Source organism: Phoxinus phoxinus (assembly GCF_949152265.1).
Source record: "Phoxinus phoxinus genome assembly, chromosome: 20".
Taxonomy (NCBI): Eukaryota; Metazoa; Chordata; class Actinopteri; order Cypriniformes; family Leuciscidae; genus Phoxinus; species Phoxinus phoxinus.
In genome coordinates this window covers 5,166,948-5,187,402 of record NC_136895.1, presented here as the reverse complement: position 1 = coordinate 5,187,402, position 20,455 = coordinate 5,166,948, and the positions used below count along the sequence as shown (strand labels likewise).

The following is a 20,455-nucleotide window of genomic DNA, read 5'->3' as shown; positions in this document are numbered from 1 at the left end:
GCCCAAGTCATCTTTAATACTTTTATTCAAGCCGTGCTGCAGGGAATCCTTCATAGCCCTGTTCAGTGTGTGCTGTATATTCTCAAGGCGTGTGATGTGATTCTGCATCAGTGAAGCTCTGTTCTGGGATCGTCTGGTGATTGGTTCTTTTGCTTTGACCTCAGCAATGAAATCTGACTTCCTATTCTTTCTCATGGGTGTATATACATGTCCAGTGGATTTTCAGCCCTGTCTTGATTTACAGATCCTGTCATGACCGTTTAATGATCTTGTGTTGGTGAAATGTGGTTAACACACCGATGAAGCCAGTTTGCGTTTCTCCTGTCACCTGCATGTGAAGTTTGACAGCTTTGCTGAAGTGGGTCAGGATGGACAATGATGTCTTTACAGTGAGGATTAAATCAGCAATGTCACAAATTGACTCCTTTTTTTAGTGACCAGCTGCCGCCATCCTGGCTGTGAGCCGCTAACTGCTGATTGTTAGCTAACTGGGGGTGGGGGTGGGGTGGGGGGCGGGGGGGGGAGTGCGGGGGGGGGGGGGGATGGTGTAGAAACCAGTTTCACTTGGAAATTGCTAGTAAATGTCACAAACATTTAAAAAGAATTGGCAAGTTGTAATTAAAGGTACAATATGTAAAATTATTGCATTAAAATATCCCAAAAGGCCAGTGTTATATATTTTGTTAAGTTGATTACTTACAATATCCCAAATGTTTCCAACTATTTTTCAATCGTGAGAAAATTGCGATTTTAACCGAGGAAGCGGGCGTGTGAGCGGGGGTGAGCTGGAAGTCGCCAGTCAATGGCGTCATATCCGCGTTACTCTCGATTCCCGCTCGTACTGCGCGGAGTCCTGGACAAATGCGGAAGTTGTAGTTGTAGCGTCTATCTAGCTACAAACGTTAGCTTGTTTCGCGCAGTCGTTACTGTACGTACACAACGCCGCCGACTTGAGCTGCAAAGAAGCTCTGGCCGCCCTGTCAAGGACGCTTGTCAAAAACTACGGGGAAGCTTGTTGATGCTTTGGCCGCTCTGACGTAACAGCGGAGAGAAGTTCACAACATTTAAATGTAAACAGAAGAAAACAAGCAATACATTGGCCCTAGAAACCTTTTATAATGACAGCATTTTTATAACCGTTTTGGTCTCATTTGGTCGGCGGGAAAAATAATAATTAGCTATTATTATTATTTGCATCTAGTGCAATTCCCGCTTAAAACGAGCGTTCGTAAATATTTCCAATAAAAGTTGCGCTCATCCTCAAATGTGTATCACTGGATCATTATGGATCATCGCGAAGTTGTTGTGTTTGGTGCTGCTGTATTGTATTTGCGGAGAAGACGTCGGACTCTGAGATTTTGTTTTGGTAGGAACGAAAGTTTACATTGTATGTTTCTCCGGAAAGGACGTCTATATTCCGATTGGTTGCTGGCGGCTTGCCGCTGAACCGCGTCATAGCTCATTACCATAAAGTTGAGCTATGACTTCCGGTAACTTTGGAAGCTCAAGTCGGCGGCGGTGTGAACGTACAGTTATGGAGCACAGTTATTCTTTAGCGATTGCAGCCGGTTCTGTCGACAAACACAAGTCCTATAAACGGTAATAGTTATGTTTATGTAAGAAAGTATTATTGCTTTAGGCTTGTGTTTAGTTTATTGACATTGTTTATCACGTCTGGTGTTTATGGCCATGTATATAAATATAGCATGTTTTATACATAAAGATTAATCCGTCTTTTGGCAAATGATGTGGGTGTTCGAATGCACTTTTACAACAATTGTTTAGAAGACGTAAAACTGCGCACGTTATCAAAACAATGAATTCGACAAATACAGTAACATGATAACCAATTTAGTAGCATGCCATTAAACGCAACATTTATAAAAATAGAACTTTACCTCATCCATGAACATGATTTTTCGATTCCCGTCTGACTGATTTACATCCACGGTGGAGTTAAAAACTACAGTTCCCATCATTCCTCGCTCCTTCACATCGTCATCAAGCTACGCCGCTGTTGTTGTCTGGAATGTAGCGCTCTCTAGCGGCAGAAAATCTTGCATATTGTACCTTTAAATAAGATTTTGAAGTAGAAAGATGGTAGTGTTTTCTTGTTAAACATATTCCAATAATCTGATTTATTTACAAATGAGATTATATTGTTTATTTTTCTGTGTAGTAGTGTCTTGGTTGAGGTTACAGCACAATGTTCTCTTTCTGCCATTTTGATTGAGATTCCTCATAATTCCTCACTTTATGAGTGTAGTTTGGGCTTGGCTGAGCGATGTGTGACGGTTTATCGTGTGTAATGGAGAAAACGCATGTCAACTGCTGGAGATTTTGCTCTTTTAAACTGCAAATGGCCTGTGTTCACACAGCTGTCGATGGGCAACAACTGCTTTACATGATTTACATGACACAGTGCAACAGTATTTTATTTATTGTACTATTATAGCACGTATTAATATTTTATAGTTTCAGCTTTCATTTTAAATATTAGCTTTGTTTTAATTTTGTGGGGGGTTTTTGTGTGAAATCTGTTCATGTTTTATATTTTAGTATTATAATTTGAACAATCAAATGTTATATATAATTTATGTAGTAAAATATTTTAGTTTTAGTCATTTTAATACTTATTTAGTTGCGAAGACAACATTTCTATATTTTGTTTATGTTTTGCATCTAATATTTATTTTATTTGAGCTTTTAATTAACGAAAATGCAATGAAACTAAAAACAACAAAAATTAAATGGTAAAATGCCATTTTCACAAGATGTAAAATAAGTCTCTGATGTCCCCAGAGTGTGTGTGTGAAGTTTTAGCACAAAATACCCCACAGATATTTTTATAAAGCATGTTAAAGTTGTCACTTTTTGAGGGTTTGCAAAAACGCACCGTTTTGTGCCTGGCCCTTTAAATGCAAATGAGCTGCTTCTCCCGGCACAGCTTCAAGCCCGGAGCTTCAAGAGCTTGTGTGTGTTAGCAGCTGCGATTACCACTCACACACACACACACTAAAATGACAGAAACTGTTTTGCCTTTAATGTTAAAACGGAGTCAGACAAAGATGGAGAGACTCAAGAAGTGACAACATGTAGAAGCAACAGGACGTCTCTGAATGGTTAGTTGATGAATTTATGTTGCTGATGTGGAGTTAACTATCTTCAATTAGCATATTCAGTCACGGCAATCTATAAATCGCTCGTATAGGAACTGTTGTGAGATGCACACAGTGACTTTCTATTGCATGTGAAAAGACGGATGCTAAAGTTTGAGCTGACTCACAAATGTGCTCGACTACAACAACTCTCCCTCTTCTCAACATGGACTGCGTGTTCAGGGGGCGGGGCTTATGTAAATTTTATGGTTGGTGATGTCACTAACCCCGGAGGAATGTCGTGTAGTTCCTACCAGCCGTTTGTTGTAGTCCTTTTCTTTCAAAGTTCAAAGCAAAGGGAGATATTTGCTTTTAATGTTGTAACTTTGCAGATGTTGTTTATGATCAAACAGCAACATTACACACTAACTACAGTTAGAAAAGTGAAATCATAATCAACCCCCCCTTTAAACATACCGTAGCCTTATTTTACATCAATGTACTAAAAATGGGAACGTCTTTCCTTTGCATTTTTCACGTAGGCTACAGACGACAACGTCGTCAACTATCCCCGTTCACACGGATCCGTGAAAACGACTGAAAAGGCTGTATTATTCATGCCAGGCCAGTAGGTGGCGATGTTACTTTGTTGTATTATGTGTGACTGAACACGTGATACACATGCGCATGACGTCAGCGTTTTCACAGATTCATGTGTTTGTAGTTTACACAGAGACGATAACGGTATCATTTGAAAACACGTTTTCAAAGTTTGCAGGTTCAGGTCTCCAAAACGCTGCTGTCGTGTAAATGAACGACCAAAACGCATCAAGTTTTCAGTTTTTTGCTGAAAACGGTGTTGTGTAAACAGCCCCTGAGATGAGACGTGTGTTCGTACCCTGTGTTGGATGTTATACCGCATGTAAAAGAGTCTCCCTGATCTGAACTTCCCCTCCGGCTCGAACTGTTCTTTCGTGAACGTCACCTCACAGAGGAATCCGCTCGAGGGACCCGTCTATATCTGTGCCCAGAACAACACAGCCTTTCACTGATGCACAAATACACCGAAACATTTGTCTTTGTGTCGTTTAAGAATTAATAATAATTCGTTTGTGCCTTCTAGATCACAGGGAGCTCGAGCTTTCAGTGTTTTGATTGGGCTTGTACAATGAAGGCACTGTTGAAGCGTTCGGGACACTTCATTACCACCGTCTCCTGTCTGTACGTCCCTGAAGACATTGGCAGCATCTCTCACACAATGTTTTATATTCTTGCGTCCCTGCTGAATGGGACTGGTACATGAACTGTCCCAGTCATTTCCAGGCACATATGCTGACTAATCCTGACGAATCATTGAGCAGCTGTTCAGGAATGTCAGTCTATCTCTTCTCGAGCTGTTTTATCCTGTGCCTGGAAACGGATTTATATCCACAGTGCTGTCTATATGGTATTGAATTATAAAACATGTTTATATTGGACCCCATTAGTGAGTGTTTTTGTCCCTCGTGAGTTCCCATCTGATAGATATTTGGGTTCTTTTTACCCAAGACCAAAGAGACAAAACTCTCAATCTAGAGAAAATATTTATTTTCAAGTTGTATTTTTGTTAACTAAGTAACATTTAACAGAAATCAATATACTTAGTGCTCAAAGTCCGATTGTAGCGTTTTACTGTCTTTATTTTATGGTATTGTTCATGTGTTCTTTGGAGAAAAATAAACCACTTTTTTTTTTTTTTTGTATGTAGGTTGTGTTTTTACTTTTATTAGTTTGTGTTCAAGTTTAATGCTGCCATGCTGATTGAGATCTTCCTTTAACTATATTATTTGATTGTCTAAAAGACACCTTTTAGTCCAGTGGTTCCCAACCTTTTTTTGTCTGAGACCCCCTTTTTCCCAAGAAAATATTTTAGGACCCCCCTTCACATTTAATGATATTATCGCTCTTGTAAGCTTGCAGCAAGGATTAAATATATGTTAAAATATGTTGTTTTCAAACAAACGGTATGTTTATTATAACCAGATATGTTTATGCACAAATAATAGCCTATAATATTGAAAATACAATAACAAAAACATCAGTAGGCGCTTTGTAATTTAAAAACATAAGCCTAGGAGTAGCCTATAAATTGTCCCTATTAACAAAAATATTCACACTGGTGTGTAGGTAAAAAAAAAAAAAAGAGTAGGCTATTACTAAATGACTGCTGTCTGGGGCCTCAATACTTGCATGTTATTTGTGAGGCTTTATTTTTGACGCTTTTGGCGCTATAGCGAGCGATAATAAATGTGCGTTTATTAACAGAATAATGCGTCTTTTGGAAGAACATTGTAGCCGGAACTACTTCTCTCTCTGTGTACGTCTATGAGGAGTCACGCAGGCACTGGGTTACTCCGCATCCGAACCCGTGTAAAATAGTCCCAATGTAAACACTTATTATAGGAGTACCATAGTGGTTCAGGATAAGACAAAACCACGGATTGGAAAATGGATTCATGATGAACTCGCTCATTATATACATTTTGTAAATTTTGAACAGAAAAAAGTTAAGGACTTTTCAAAATATGACGCAACCCCCCACAGAGCTCGCTGAGGCCCCCTTGTGGGCCGCGACCCCCCTGTTGGGAACCACAGTTTTAGGGGACACCTGATGATTACAGCAACAGGGCATTGCATTCAAAATACACAGGCATTTATATGGAGCTGTTCCCCCTTTTTAGCTATAACAGCTCCCACTCTTCTGGGAAGGCTTTCCACAAGGGATTTCTTTTTTCTTCATTTAATCCAGTAGAGCATGTGTGGCCTGTCTCGTAATCTCCGTTGCAGTTCATCCCAAAGCTGTTGGATGGGGTTGAGGTCAGGGCTCAGTGCAGGCCAGTCAGTTCCTCCACACCAAACTCACCCACTAGGGGTGTAACGGTACGCAAAAATCACGGTTCGGTACATACCTCGGTTTTAAAGTCACGGTTCGGTTAATTTTCGGTACAGTAAGGGAAAGAAATGCAAAACATTAAACTGCTGGTTGTTTACTATAAACTTTTTTTTAACAATTTGTTTACACTTTTTTAAACACACTTTTTTTAATAAAATATAGGCTAATAAATAGAAAATATATAAAATAAAAAAAGAATAAGAAATAAAATACTGCTGCAAAGTTCTCCACTAAATAACATACTCTCAAACCAATATTGGCCGTGACGCTAGCTAGCGAGAGGCTGGGCTAAAGCGAGTGTGCTGTGTATGAGGTGATCTTTATTTATGCGATATTTATGTCCGAGCCGACCCGAGTTAAAATCCTATTTTTTTTTCTCATACTAATGACACATGTACGTTTGTTTGTGTGGAAAGCCCACTTTTAACAGAAAGGCATTCGGAAATGTCCACAGATGAGCGCATCAGCACTCTTAACACAGGCGCGCTTGCACGTGTTTCGTTGTCACAGCAACATAAACAAATTTCCGCACACAGGAAGACAGATGTTATGGTAATATTTTACATGTATTTGAATCACAAAAAACGATTAATCAGATTTAATCAGTGCAACGCGGAGACTTCCGACACTTAATATGTTCGTGTGGAAACTCGGAATTGACGCATGTTCCGCACACAAAACTAGCCTAATTTACGTGAAAGATTGCATTCGGTGCACATGTGCACCGTACCGAAAGTGCTGTACCGAAATGGTCCGGTACGAATACACGTACCGTTACACCCCTACCACCCACACATGTCTTTATGGACCTTGTTTTGTGCACTGGAGCGGAATAGAAAATGGCCTTCCCCAAACTGTTCACAAAAAGTTGGAAGCATAGCATTATCCAATATGTCTTGGTATGCTGAAGCCGAGCCCAGTCCCTGAGAAACAGCCCCGCACCATAACCCCCCCTCCATCAAGCATTACAGTTGGCACAATGCAGTCAAACCCAGACTCGTCCGTCAGACTGTCACACAGGGACGCATTATTCGTCACTCTACAGAATGGGTTTTCACTGCTCGAGTCCCGAAGCGCTGTGCTTTACACCACTGCATCCCATGCTTTGTGATGTGAGGCTTGCATGTAGCTGCTCGGCCATAGAAACCCACTCCGTGAAGCTCCCGCCGCGCAGTTTATGTGCTGATATTAATGCCAGTGGATGTGTGTAACAGCTGTGGAGTCTGTTGGAGACTTTTACACACTATGGCCTTGTTTACACTGCAGGTCTTGATGCCCAATTCTGATTTGTTGCCTAATATCTGTTTTTTGTTTTTTACTGTCCGTTAACACGTTCTTTCAATTGTGACCCATATCCGAATCGTGTTTACACTTGGCATACTACTGTATCTGAAACTCATGCTTAAAGGACAATTCTGACGAAAAATTAACCTTGGGTAATTAACACATGGTTACCGAGTCGATCGTGTTTTCATGATAATCGAATGTAAAGCGTTTTATTAAACTGATTAGCTTATAACGCTAGTATATGGGGCATAGAGTAAGTAAAAAGAAATCGCTAGTTAATACCACTAACACGGCTCAAAATAGCCTCACACTAACACGGTAGCATAATGAGGGTCCCTACATGCAAACCGAAGCATTGAGAACGGTGTAAGTGTACAGACAGTTTAATAAGAAGATACTTTATAAAGACGTCGCGTATAAAGGCAGGAGCCATCTTTGGAAAACGGTCTCGACCAGTCGAGCCACGAACGCCGTGCTACGTGAGCTGGTCGATAGGTTTAAATCACAGTTAAACTCACGTAGCCCGGCGTTCGTGGCTCGACTGGTCGAGACTGTTTTCCAAAGATGGCTCCTGCCTGTATACGCAACGTGTGAGGCTGTTTTGAGAATTTGGTGGTATTAACTAGAGATTTCTTTTTACTTGTATTCAATGCCCCATATACTAGCGTTATAAGCTAATCAGTTTTTAGAGATAAAACTCTTTAAATTCGATTATCATGAAAACACATCCCAGAGAACGATCGAATCGGTAACCATGTGTTAATTACCCTTAGGTTAATTTTTCGTCGAATTGTCCTTTAAAGGGGTTCTGGCACAGATGGACGAACGCGAAATATGCCTGATGCTAGCTTTGCGATATGATTTTGAGGCGGAGGAGGAGGGCCGTCATCATTGCAGCCTGCGCATGCTTCAGTTATTGTGTGCGAGAGAGATCTCAGGACTGGCGGGAGCGTATCGTGGCGGGCTTTAACGAGGAGCAGTGGGTCCGAAATTTTAGGATGAGCAAGCCAACCTTTGATATGTTGTCCACGGTTGTCCACATTCCTCTCCTTGTGTCGCCGGGCCATCCGTCCCTTTGCAGATGCGAGTCGGGGTTTCTCTCGTCATTAAACCGCGGAGACGTAATGCCTCAGAAAATCCGATCTGCCTGTTTACATGAGTCACATGGCACATATCTGATTTACTGGCACATATCTGATTTACTTCCACATATGAACGAGGCCTGAAACGGATCTCGAAATATCCGAATTTATGCGTTTTTTTCCTGTTTACAGGGTCATAGAATACATCAGATCTGTGTCACATATGAGCAAAAAATCTGAACCGGGTCACATTTCACTGACGGTGTAAACGAGTCGGCTCTCAGTGTCTTTCGCTCGGTGACTTCTTTAAATGGTCTTCTGCATTGTGGCCGAGTTGCTGCTGTTCTTTAACGCTTCCACTTTCCAATAAAATCACTAACAGTTGAGCGAGAAATATCTAGCAGGGATGAAATGTCAAGGATGACTTATTGCAAAGCTGGCATCCAATCACACTTGACAGCTCACGCTTGAGGTCACTGAGCTCTTCAGAACGACCCATTTTTTTCACAAATGTTTGTAAATGCAGACTGCATGGCTAGGTGTTCGATTTTATAGACTTGAGGCTAGGGCTGTAAACGATTAATCGCGATTAATCGCATCCAAAATAAAAGTTTGTGTTTACATAATATATGTGTGTGTACTGTGTATAATTATTTTGTATATATAAATATACACACATGCATGTATATATTTAAGAAAAATTTATTTATTTATATATAAAAGTTATATTTATATTAGGGCTGTCAAAAGATTAATCGCGATTAATCGCATCCAAAATAAAAGTTTGTGTTTACATAATATACGTGTGTGTACTGTGTAGAATTATTTATATATATAAAAACGCACACAATCATGTATATATTAAAGAAAAATTGGTTATATTTATATATAATATAAATTATATAAATGTATATACAGTATACATTTACAGTAAATGCAATTATTCCTTAAATATATACATGAATGTGTGTGTATTTATACATAATAATTCTACACAGTATACACACATATTATGTAAACACAAACTTTTATTTTGGATGTGATTAATCGCGATTAATCTTTTGACAGCCCTAATTTATATATAATATAAATTATATAAAAATATATATGCAGTATATAAATGCAAATATTTCTCAAATATATACATGCATTTGTGTTTATTTATATATACAAAATAATTATACACAATACACACACACGTATATATTATTATTATGTAAACACAAACTTTTATTTTGGGTTTACAGCCCTACGTGAAACGCATGAATTCAATAATTTAGAGGTGTGTCCCAATACTTTTGTACATGTAGTGTATTAACAACCCCATTAGTAACTACTTTTTTTTTTTCCTCTCTCAATAGTTTGACTAGTTCCACTGTAGAGCAGCCGGTCCCACCGGTATGTTGTGAAAGCCAGCACCAGATGGATCAGATTAAACCCCTCACCCCTATTTACACAAATGACAGAGAACAGGACCAGCTGGAGGCATGTTCTTATCCGAGCCCCAATACTTCTGATCACGTCCCATACACAACATGAATAGTGCTGTTATTTCCATTTGCTGTCATCGGCCACATGTGTCTGTTGTGAAGAGCAGTCACAGTCGCAGATGCGGCGGTCTGCGCTGCGGTCGTTTGTAATGACGGGGGAAGGGCAGCCACAGCATAATCGCTGTAAGATAAGACCAAAGATATGGTGAAGGTAGTCGAGGAAAGCTTCGCTGGAGTTTTATCATTCCGGTAAACAACAACAAACACAGTAGTGAGACACGACTTCTGCAGATCCATATTCATAACCTTGATTTCTAACTGAAATATGGATTTGCTTTGGCACTTTGCACCAGAATTCAAACTTTGAATAAGCCTAGAAGTATTCAAGAATACGTTTCAAGAATACGTTTTAATATTTTAAAATTGAAGTTTTCAAACTACTAATTTTACACTGTAAAAAAAGAGATGAGTAATAAGTTTACAACATATTAGGGCTGTGAAATTATTATTAATTTGTATTTATAAATACACACACACACACACGCGCATGCATATATTTAAGAATTTTTTTTTTATATATATATTAAATATTTATAATATAAATTATATATACATGCCATCTAAGAAATATTTGCATGTATATACTGTATGTATAATGTGTTATTATATATAAATATTTAATATATATAGTATTTAAAAATAAGTATTTAAATTTGGACAAAAATGTGGTCGCACCAGCAGGAAAAATGGTCCAACGAATTGTTCGGTTTGTAACGTGTACCGAACCGAAAGCCTCGTACCGAGCGGCTCAATATCTATCTATTTAAGAAAATCTAATATTTAGTCATTTCGTTATGGGCTTTTTGTCATTGTATTTAATTTTGCTAATTGGGAATGGGATACATTTTTTATTTCGGTTTTAATTTATTTCCAGGTAATAATTTTAGTGCTTCAACTTATTTCAGTTTATTGCCAAGGCAACATTTCTAAATTTGGGGTTTATTTGTATTTAGATTGTATTGTCTGCATTCTTTCAGTTCACACAAATGTTTTTAATATGTTTAGCTCCTGATAATAGCCCTGGTTGCATCCTTTAACTTTTAATTTAAAGCACCCACACCTGTAGTGTTGAGCGGCCCCAGCGCCTCCGCTTTCATTTGTTATTATTCTGCAGACCTAGATATGCTTTCTCAATTTGTCTGTTGACTGATAGAGGCTGCAAAGATGTTGTCATAGCTCAGCGTCTGCTACAGGAAGGAAGGAGAAGCTTCCTACCATGTGTTTTCGATTCGTCATGGTGCCGAGCACAAGGCTAGAATTACCTTCGGCTCACGTTTGCTCATTGTTTGTGGAAAAGACAGGAACATGTCATGCAGCTGAAGTCTTAAACATCCTTTTTCTGACCCCTGTACTGTCCTGTACTTCCTAATCCACAGCCTCCAAATGATTTTGTTGGCATGAAAAACTAAAGTTTGAGGAAGTGAAGTAGAACCTTTCATCTAGAGCAATAAATCCGCATGATGATACCGCATACGCTGCTGTGTTTGTGGACTTTGCACTATTCGGATCAGGAAATCTTCAAACTTGTGTTACCAGCACCATAGATCAATGTGTACGAGCTCATAGACTGTCTGATATTTACATTAAATTGCAAATAGTGTTTGAAAAAAGCCATTTTTGTCACTGTGCTGTGGCCACTGTCTGTATCTGTACTTACTAAATTAAAATAATGACCTAGTGTTGTTCATGGACTAAGGTTTTAAAAGATCTCTGTCTCCATCCGCAGGCCAGAAGACACTGCAGCACAGCGGGGATGTGCTCGAGACCCAGGTGATCGTTAACCCATCTCATGATTTGGTTTGTTCAGAGGTGAGTGTCTAAGTGCTTTGTGTGGTTTGCAACACACTAATATATCATCACACACTTCGCATAACTAGTAGGGTTGTCAAAGTGGCTGAAAAGCTAAATTCAAATTTCTTTCTTAAATATTAGAAAAATTCTATATTAAAGGTACACTGTGTAGTTTAAGTATTTTATTAGCTGAAATCAATGTTTTTTTTCATAAATATGTCCTCATTGGTGTAAAATTACCTCTGCCAATGATCTGATTATCCTCATAAGTGAAGAATTTCGTATCTTTATTTACATTGGACGGGTAAGTCCACAGAGGCTTCCATGTCGTTCCGCCATTTTCAAAAACTATAATAGCAGAGGTGGACAAAAAGCACTAGCCTACCTCAACGCGTTTTCGTTCAGAGCCAGCGTCACGTGACTGAAACCAGCCGAGATGGACAAGTAGATCAGCGAGAGGCGCTTGTCACTGTCCCGGACGCACTGCACGGTACTTCATAACACAGGATCATACTCATGCCGAGCCACAGGAGATGCGTTTTACAGTCTGTGATTCACTGTGACATTCGTTTGTTCGTTGTGTGGCGAGTTGCAGTTTGTTTGAAGTAACGAACCTCATCACCCGAAAGAAAACTCGATGCAGTGCTATTGGAAGACTTGTTGTCAGAGCTTCTTGGCACATAACGGCTACCGTAGTTGCAACACGCATTTAAAATAGCGAGGCGCTAGAGAGCACTATTCGTTTGAGTGCAAAATATAATTTAACCGCTAGATGGGAGAAATTCCTACACAGTGTACCTTTTAAGAGGAAAAAGTACTGTATTGTCTCCTATGCCCACAAGAGGGTGCAAGTGAGCGCAATAAGCAAATGTAAACCAAATCAAGCATCACATCTTTTATTGAAATTAAATGACATTCACTTTTTAAAGTGCCTTAACTTTTGAAACGTGTTCTTAAATAAAATATAATTTCCTTAATGTCCATGCAAGGGAAATTAGGTTACAATAGTGCATAAAACAGTGTATGTGCATCAGTAACACTGAGAAAACACGCTTCAACACACTGCGTAATGTAACGTTACTACATGAATACAAAATAGCAAACTGCCATTCAGAAACAGTCCACTTCTACATATTGTTCGTCAAAAACACCAGACGCTCAACTTGTTCTGCTAGCGCTGTGAAACGATTAATCGCATCCAAAATAAACGTTTGTTTACATAATATGTGTGTGTGCACAGTTATTTTGTATATAAATACACACACATGCATGTATATATTTGAGAAATATTGGCATTTATATACTGCATATATATTTTTATATAATTTCTATGATATATAAATATAAATATTTTATATATAAAGAACACATTTTTGTTAAATATATACATGCAAAATAATTTTACACAGTACACACACATATATTATGTAAACACAAACTTTTATTTGGGATAAAAATATGCTCCATGTTCTGCAGTGAGTGCTTTTTGTTGGCAATGTTTAAGCCGATGAAAACACACGCTCAGCTCTGACTGATGTGCAGGTTTGGTCAAGTTTGTCGTTTCATGATTTTTGACACCAACTGAGAAGGTTTTCATCAGATGGGAGCCTTTTTCCGGCATTTTTCAACTGAACAACGCAGCCGCACCGCGCTGTATACTGGATAAGCTAACAAAAACAAACCGTGTCAGTTACGTCATCATGTCTCGCACGCCTCTTGACGCACCGAAAATTTTAATTTTTAATTCAAAGAATATTCTAATTTGTATTCATCAGCCCTAATAACTAGTTTACCTGAAGTAGGGCTGCTAATATAAAACTTAGCAACATTGTGAATATCGCTTTGATGTTAATCTTTTTATTGGGCAAATCAATTCTCAAAAAGGACATGTGAGTCGCAAGACTGTGAAGGAATCGCAAATATTTTAGAGTTTGAAGTTGTTAACATTGAGAGAGATTCTTTGATATAAACCTCAGAAGCCAAAACATTGATTCAATAATTTGTTGTTGAAATCATGTGCATGGAAGTCCCTGCCAGATAATTTTCATAAACAGCAATATTTAACAAAAAATATTAATGTATTATGCTGCACTGTTAAATTTTTTGCTTCTGAATAAAAAAAATATATGTTGAATGGCATCAAAATACTGCTAAATCACTAGTACTGTTTGTACTATTCTAGATGTTTGAAACTTTCAACACTTCTCACTTTATTTCCCCCTTAAGATTAATTGCTTTTTGTATTCCTCATTTGATTATCTCTTTGGATAAAATCGTTTGTTTAGTAAATAAATGTAAGTGCAAATATAAAGATTTTTTTTTAAAGCTAAATTACCCAACCCTAAATCAAAGACAGGGTAATGTTTGCTTTTATGATATAATTGATTTTCTTACATTTAAACGGTTAAATATTGGTTTTGCTGTATAATTCCTCAGTATAAACCCTCAGTTCCTGTCCACTGGCCACTGCAGTTATTTCCTGATAAATGTACGAAAGCTATTTGACTGGTGTTTACCCAACGTTAGACCTTGTAAACACAGGGAGATGTTGATGCATTTCTTGAATTACCTTGTCCAGTTATATTTGCTCTTGATATTTGCTATCCAGAGCAGCAGCCAAGTGTCTTCTTTTAATGCCTCTTCTTTTAACGTTAGCTTGCTTATACCCCAATAATATTTAAGTTTAACCATCATTTTGTTGCCCATTTTAATGCTGGTCTTTATTTTCATAGGTCCGTCGGCTCGTTTCTGATACGTCTCTTCATAAGCTGCTAATTCTTGCTGGACAATGTGTTGAAGATACTGGAGACCTTGAGTTGCAAATTGGGTCTTTTTCACTAAATGACTTTATCCAGATATTTACAGATGAAGAGGTCAGTCAGCGGTTTGTCAAACAAGCTAGTTGTGTAGTTATTGTACTCTTTTGCTATTAAAATACACAAAAACAAATGAATTCCCTCCAATTAATATTATTATACTGTCTTCTAATTGTTTTTTGGTTTTTTTCCTACACAGATTGGAGATCTTCTGAGCTCTGCAGACCCTACTCAGAAAGCCAGCCTAACTCTGAGCTGTCCAGAATCTGGGATGTGGAAAACTTCTCAATTAGAAAAGCATAATTTGCAAGATTATATAGAAATTAAAACCAACCCTCCATTAGTGCTACCAGAGATGGAGGGCCTTCAGGAGTTCACAGAGTATCTGTCAGAGTCTCTTGAAGCTCAGTCGCCTTTTGATCTCCTTGTGCCGCCCAGTACAGTGGGCTTCCTGAAACTGTCCCGTCCCTGCTGCTATGTGTTTCCAGGAGGAAGAGGTGACTGTGCCTTCTTTGCGGTCAATGGTTTCAATGTCTTGGTCAATGGGGGGTCTGATACTCGATCCTGTTTTTGGAAACTGGTGAGACATCTAGACCGAGTCGACTCTGTATTGCTCACCCATGTTGGTGTGGATAATCTTCCTGGCATGAACAGCCTACTTCACAGAAAATTGGCTGAGCAACAAGAAGAAGAGGAGTCCGCTGGATCGCAGAGCAATGAAGACTGGCAGAAGAATCTGATATCGCCAGAAATAGGAGTTGTATTTTTTAATGCTTCTGAAAGACTCAAAACATTGCAGACTGACCCCAGGGTCCTTCGAAGTTGTGATCAAGTTGCCCTAACATTACAGCATTTAGAAAGGTTGTCAATTTTTCCAGAGCAGCTCAGTCGCTCTGCTGGGCCGGCTATCGAGCCGGTGATTCTTTTCCAGAAGATGGGTGTAGGTCGCCTAGATCTTTATGTACTCAATCCAGTCAAAGGTAGCAAAGAACTTGATGCGTTTTTGCAAACTTGGCCTGCTAGCACTCCAAACATAAAAACCTCAGAAATCCCGCTAGACTGTATGGTCTCGATATGTGCCCTGTTGGTTTGGCATCCAGCTAATCCTCAAGAAAAGATAATTCGGGTTCTGTTTCCCGGGTGCACTCCAGAATCCAAGATATTTGAAGGTTTAGAGAGACTAAAGCATCTAGAGTTTCTCAAACACCCAGTAGTTAGTTTGAAGGACCTTGAGACACCAAAGTTGGATAAACAGCCAAAGCATGCTGGGAGCAAGGAAAGTCTTAAGAGTATTTCCAAAGAATCTCGACCTGGTAGTGCCTTACTCAAAGACAAGGTAAGCAGAGTAGAGTTGAAAAAGCAAGACACTAAAACAAAGACCAAATCCACTAATGACACCGTTCCAAAAGAAGGGAAAGAGGGTGAGGAAAAAGCAAAGCCAAAAGATGATGTGAAACAAAGACCATCTAAACCTGAAAAGCAAGTGACTAAGAAAGAACCTGCTAAAGATGAAAAGAGGGAAGTTAGGAAGAAAGAGGAACGGCCACCGACAAGTATTGCAAAGAAGGATGAGAATGTAGAGAAAAAGAAAGAACCCTTGAAAAAAGATCTCGGTGCAAAGCTCAAGAAAGATATTAAACCTGAGGTGAAAAAAGACGTTAAGAAAGAGGTCAAACCAGAAGACAAAAAAACTACAAAACCTCTTGGTAAGGATGTTAAGAAAGTCACTGGACATTTGCCAGGCAATGCGGAGTCTAGAAAGTCAGTTGTCAAGAATGGCTCACTAAAGAAAGATTTGATGGTCCCTAAAAAGGATCCTTTACCCAAAGGGAAGCCAAAGCCAGACAAAAAAGAGCCTGACAATCTGAAATCCTCAAGTGCAGTAAGTGCAGACCGGCCAAAGACATCTACACCTGAGGATGTTACAGCACAATTGGAAAAGTTGAAAATGGAGAACGAACAATTGCAGGATGTTGAAGGCAATAATCTAAGCTCAAGAACTGAATGTGCCTCTGGCGACAATGTGCAGGTGAATGGCTCTAAAAAAGGTACTGACGAAAGTCCAGAGAAGTTTCGGAGTATGGATGGCGGCTCAAACATTTCTATTGGACCCTCCTCCCCACTTACACAGACTCCGAAGAGTGAGAGAAGTGTAAACTTGGATCTCACTCCGACAGAGCTTGATGGACGTCCCAAAGAGGATGTCTGTACAAGCTTGGACGAAAAAACCCTCGAGTTAGTTTCTCCCACGAACTCTGTGAAGAATAATGCTTCTCAGGTCTCTGGCGAAGATTGTAAGGCAGGTATCCGGGCGTCCGGTCTCGGTTTTGAAGACAGTCAGATGGTATTCTGCAAGAACTCGATGACCGGTTGTTCGAGAAGCAATCTTGAAAACAGCTCCATATCATCACAAGATAGACAACCAAGCTTTCTCTCCTCTACTTCACTTAAAGATACTCTACCCGATGCCTCTCCTAGCTTCACTTCCTTCCCTGCGGAAGTTGGCTCTCCACACTCCACTGAAGTAGATGATTCGTTATCCTTTGAACAAGTGCCTGTTTGTCATTCACAGGAGGAGATTGGTAATTTGGCATACACTAATGGACATTTAGCAGACCGCGACCCAAAAATGGATTTAAAAACATCTCATAATAGTCACCACACATATGATGAATCGGAGAATCACCTCTTTGGGCCACAGATTGACATCCTTCCACATGATGTTGATCTATGTCTGGTTTCACCTTGTGAGTTTCAGCATCACAAATCTCCAGAGAACCAGCAGGGACTGTCCTGTGAGGTTGTTGCCCCAAGTCCTGACCACTCTCAAGAGCCGAACCAGTGCAGTAGTAGTGATCATCAGTCAGTGGAAGGTCAGGAGACGACGACGTCCTCCGTCAGTGTCTCTCTCATCTCGGTTTCTGATTCTGATGCGCCACCAGCCACTGAAGAGTGTCCCTCTATTACTGAGGACTTGGACTCTGAGGAGGAAGCTAGTGACATCTTTCCACCCCACCATCCTCATGACCATCCTAGCACTCATTCGATACACCACAATTCCCAGCGTGTCTCTGAAGACCCTCCGCCTGCCCCAATGAAGGATTTACCACCGCTGCCACCCCAGCCTGGTGCCTGCATGGCCGACCCAGAGGCTGAGGCTCAGGGTAGACCTTCCAAGAATGTTACGTCGAAGACCAAAAAGATAGCAACTGTGTCCTCAAAGACTGCCTCTGCAAACATGGCACAAAGTGGGAAGGCAAAGACGGGTGCTCCGGTGTCTACCAGTGGAACTTTTCGGGCCATGTCCAGTCTGGACACCAGGCCTGCATCCCGCAATGCTACCAGCGGATCTAGACCAGGGCTTTCTAAGTCCTCATCCAGTGAGTGCTCATGGTTTCTTCCAGAAATAAATTAATTGTTCATGTATTGGGGATCGGGCGGGACATTTGACCAATCCAGGGATTCTCGACAATGGCCCTCGAAGTCCACTTTCCTGCAGAGTTTAGCTCCAACCTAATCAAACACGCATGAACAGGCTAATCAATGTCTTCAGGATTAGTAGAAAGTTGCAGGTATGTGAGTTTGATCAAGGTTGGAGCAGGAAAGTGGATATTGAGGGCTAGAGTTGAGGACCCCTGGATTAGTCAATTAGTGAGGGATGAATAATTGTTTGATTAATTGTGTGATTTTTAGCAATACCCTTGGATTCCCTAATAGGTTGTGTCTCTATATACCACTGCTGCAACCATACGGTTATACACGTCCAGTTGTGCGTAATGTTATTGCCTCTCCTTGCAGGTTCTGCCAATGCAGTCTGTTTGGACTTGGCATATTTGCCCTCTGGCCCAGCAGCTTCCACTGTCGATGTGGAGTTTTTCCGGCGCCTCCGTTCCTCCTGCTATATAATTAGTGGAGATGAGCCGCACAAGAAAACAGTCATGAGATCTATTCTCGACTCTCTTTTAGAGGGCAAAGCATCCTGGCCAGATGTTCAGGTAACTTGATGTTTTATTTATTCATCGTCTTACCCAAGCTCAAGGTGCAGAAAAACCAGAACCTTCTGAATAATCTCTAGCATTGTTTATCCAGGTGTATGGCTGGTTTAAAGGGATAGTTTTGGCAAAGTTTGAGTCAGATTTACTGTTTTACTAATGAATCGTTTTTCCGTTCACTTACAGGTGACTTTGATCCCCACGTTTGATTCAGTGACGATGCACAGCTGGTACCAGGAAACCCATGAACGGCAGCGAGATCTGTCAATCACAGTACTTGGAAGCAACAGCACTGTCGCCATGCAGGACGAGACCTTCCCAGCATGCAAAGTGGAGTTTTAAAGACACCTAAAGAGTCACACCCCATGCCTGTCACTAGAGCACTTCTCGTTCACTCAAAATAATGTGCAAAATGATGCCTCTTAATTTCCTCACACATTTTACCTTGTTTACCATGAAGCGTTTCGGTTCAGTTCATCAGCAATGAAGTTTTATCTGTAATTTAACATATACACTTGCTGCTTATTAAAGTGTTATGGATTCTGTGTAAACAGGGTATACAATATCGCCATTTATTTGTTATGGCTATTTTTAGCAGTTATGTTATTTTATGTAATTCATTGCATCGTGTGGATATCTTGCATGTTGAAATCTAGATGTTACCAGCTCATGGTCCTACATATATTTTGCACAGTTTAGATGCCCCTTGGAAAACTATGGTAGAATAGAGTTAAATATCCAGGTTAAAACTTGATATGTCTGCGCTGAATCGTGCACAGCAGGGGCGACGTGTATCCGTGGGACCTTTAACAAGTTTGTTGGAATTAGGGCAATTAAAATCTGTTTTGTGTAACAAAACTGAACCACCTTCGTCAATAAATGAACAAAAATGAAGCTATACCATCTCGATAAACATTTCACTAAGATAATAGAGCAGTACTTTGTACCAAATGCTGATTTTCAGATTAAAATGTTCAATGGAAAGTGTGGTTTCTAAATGTAAGGTTCTATTTTATTGCAAACACTATGTAGGAAAGTAGAGATTATTTTCGTGGGAACACATATGTAGTGAAAGCCAGGTGACATATTAGTTCTGCATTTATTGAGAGTGGAAAATACTCTGCTTTTTTGTCCCTTGTCTCGGCTCCTTTTGAAGGAGAAACGTTATATGTATACAAAGATGAATGCCTTGTTCTGCCATCTTCTACTAACACTAAAGCAGCATGTCATTTGAATCGTGAATACTTTTTGCTGTTCACCTTGTTTTTGTTGAATGTCATGTAGTAGACAGCTCAACCGATGTGCACATTGTCACAGCAATGGCTGCAATACTTTCTGAGAAATAAAATATTTGATGGAAAGGGCCTCTCCAGAACACAATTAAAACACGTTTTTCTTAGTTTGGTTCTTTATAAAGCCGTTAGTGGGACAGTTTATGCGTTACCTTTTTAAAATTGCACTTTGACTGTTTTCCTTTCTGAGCCGATAAAACGATTTTTATGAGGTACAAGTACTATGTTTTAGATTTTTTTTTTTTTCCTTGAAAGGAAAAAAACAGCCAAAAATAAATATAGCAAGTGTGTGCTAATGTCACTAACAGGCTTAAATATTTCATTAAGGGATTCCAAAATGTAAGCATATTTTCAAATGTCAAATAAAGTTGATAAATTATAAATGACTACTTTGTGTGTGTGTGTTTTTCTTTTTTCTTTGCAGTGATGTGAGGGCTCAAAAAAAATCCTCAAAAAAACAGACAAATAAAAAGTTAAATCTTTCAAATTGATACAAATGAAATACAAGTGTGCACTGTGGTACTGTGGCAATATAATGGCTGTCATATCAGATGGCACCTGAATTATATCAATATATCATGCCAATAAATTGTAGGCCTACTTAAAATAATCTAC

At 39.5% G+C, this 20,455-nt stretch overlaps 1 protein-coding gene across 1 annotated transcript in view; it reads left to right on the top strand.

Moving 5' to 3' along the window:
• map1sa (microtubule-associated protein 1Sa) overlaps window positions 1-20,234 on the top strand; it is a 28,018-nt gene extending 7,784 nt beyond the window's left edge. The window contains exons 3-7 of the mRNA XM_079594066.1: window positions 11,676-11,758; window positions 14,473-14,613; window positions 14,756-17,936; window positions 18,355-18,551; window positions 18,735-20,234. Coding sequence (XP_079450192.1) covers window positions 11,676-11,758; window positions 14,473-14,613; window positions 14,756-17,936; window positions 18,355-18,551; window positions 18,735-18,890 — 3,758 coding nt within the window. The 3' untranslated portion in view covers window positions 18,891-20,234. The remainder of the gene's footprint in view (window positions 1-11,675; window positions 11,759-14,472; window positions 14,614-14,755; window positions 17,937-18,354; window positions 18,552-18,734) is intronic.
• Window positions 20,235-20,455: the final 221 nt, after the last annotated feature.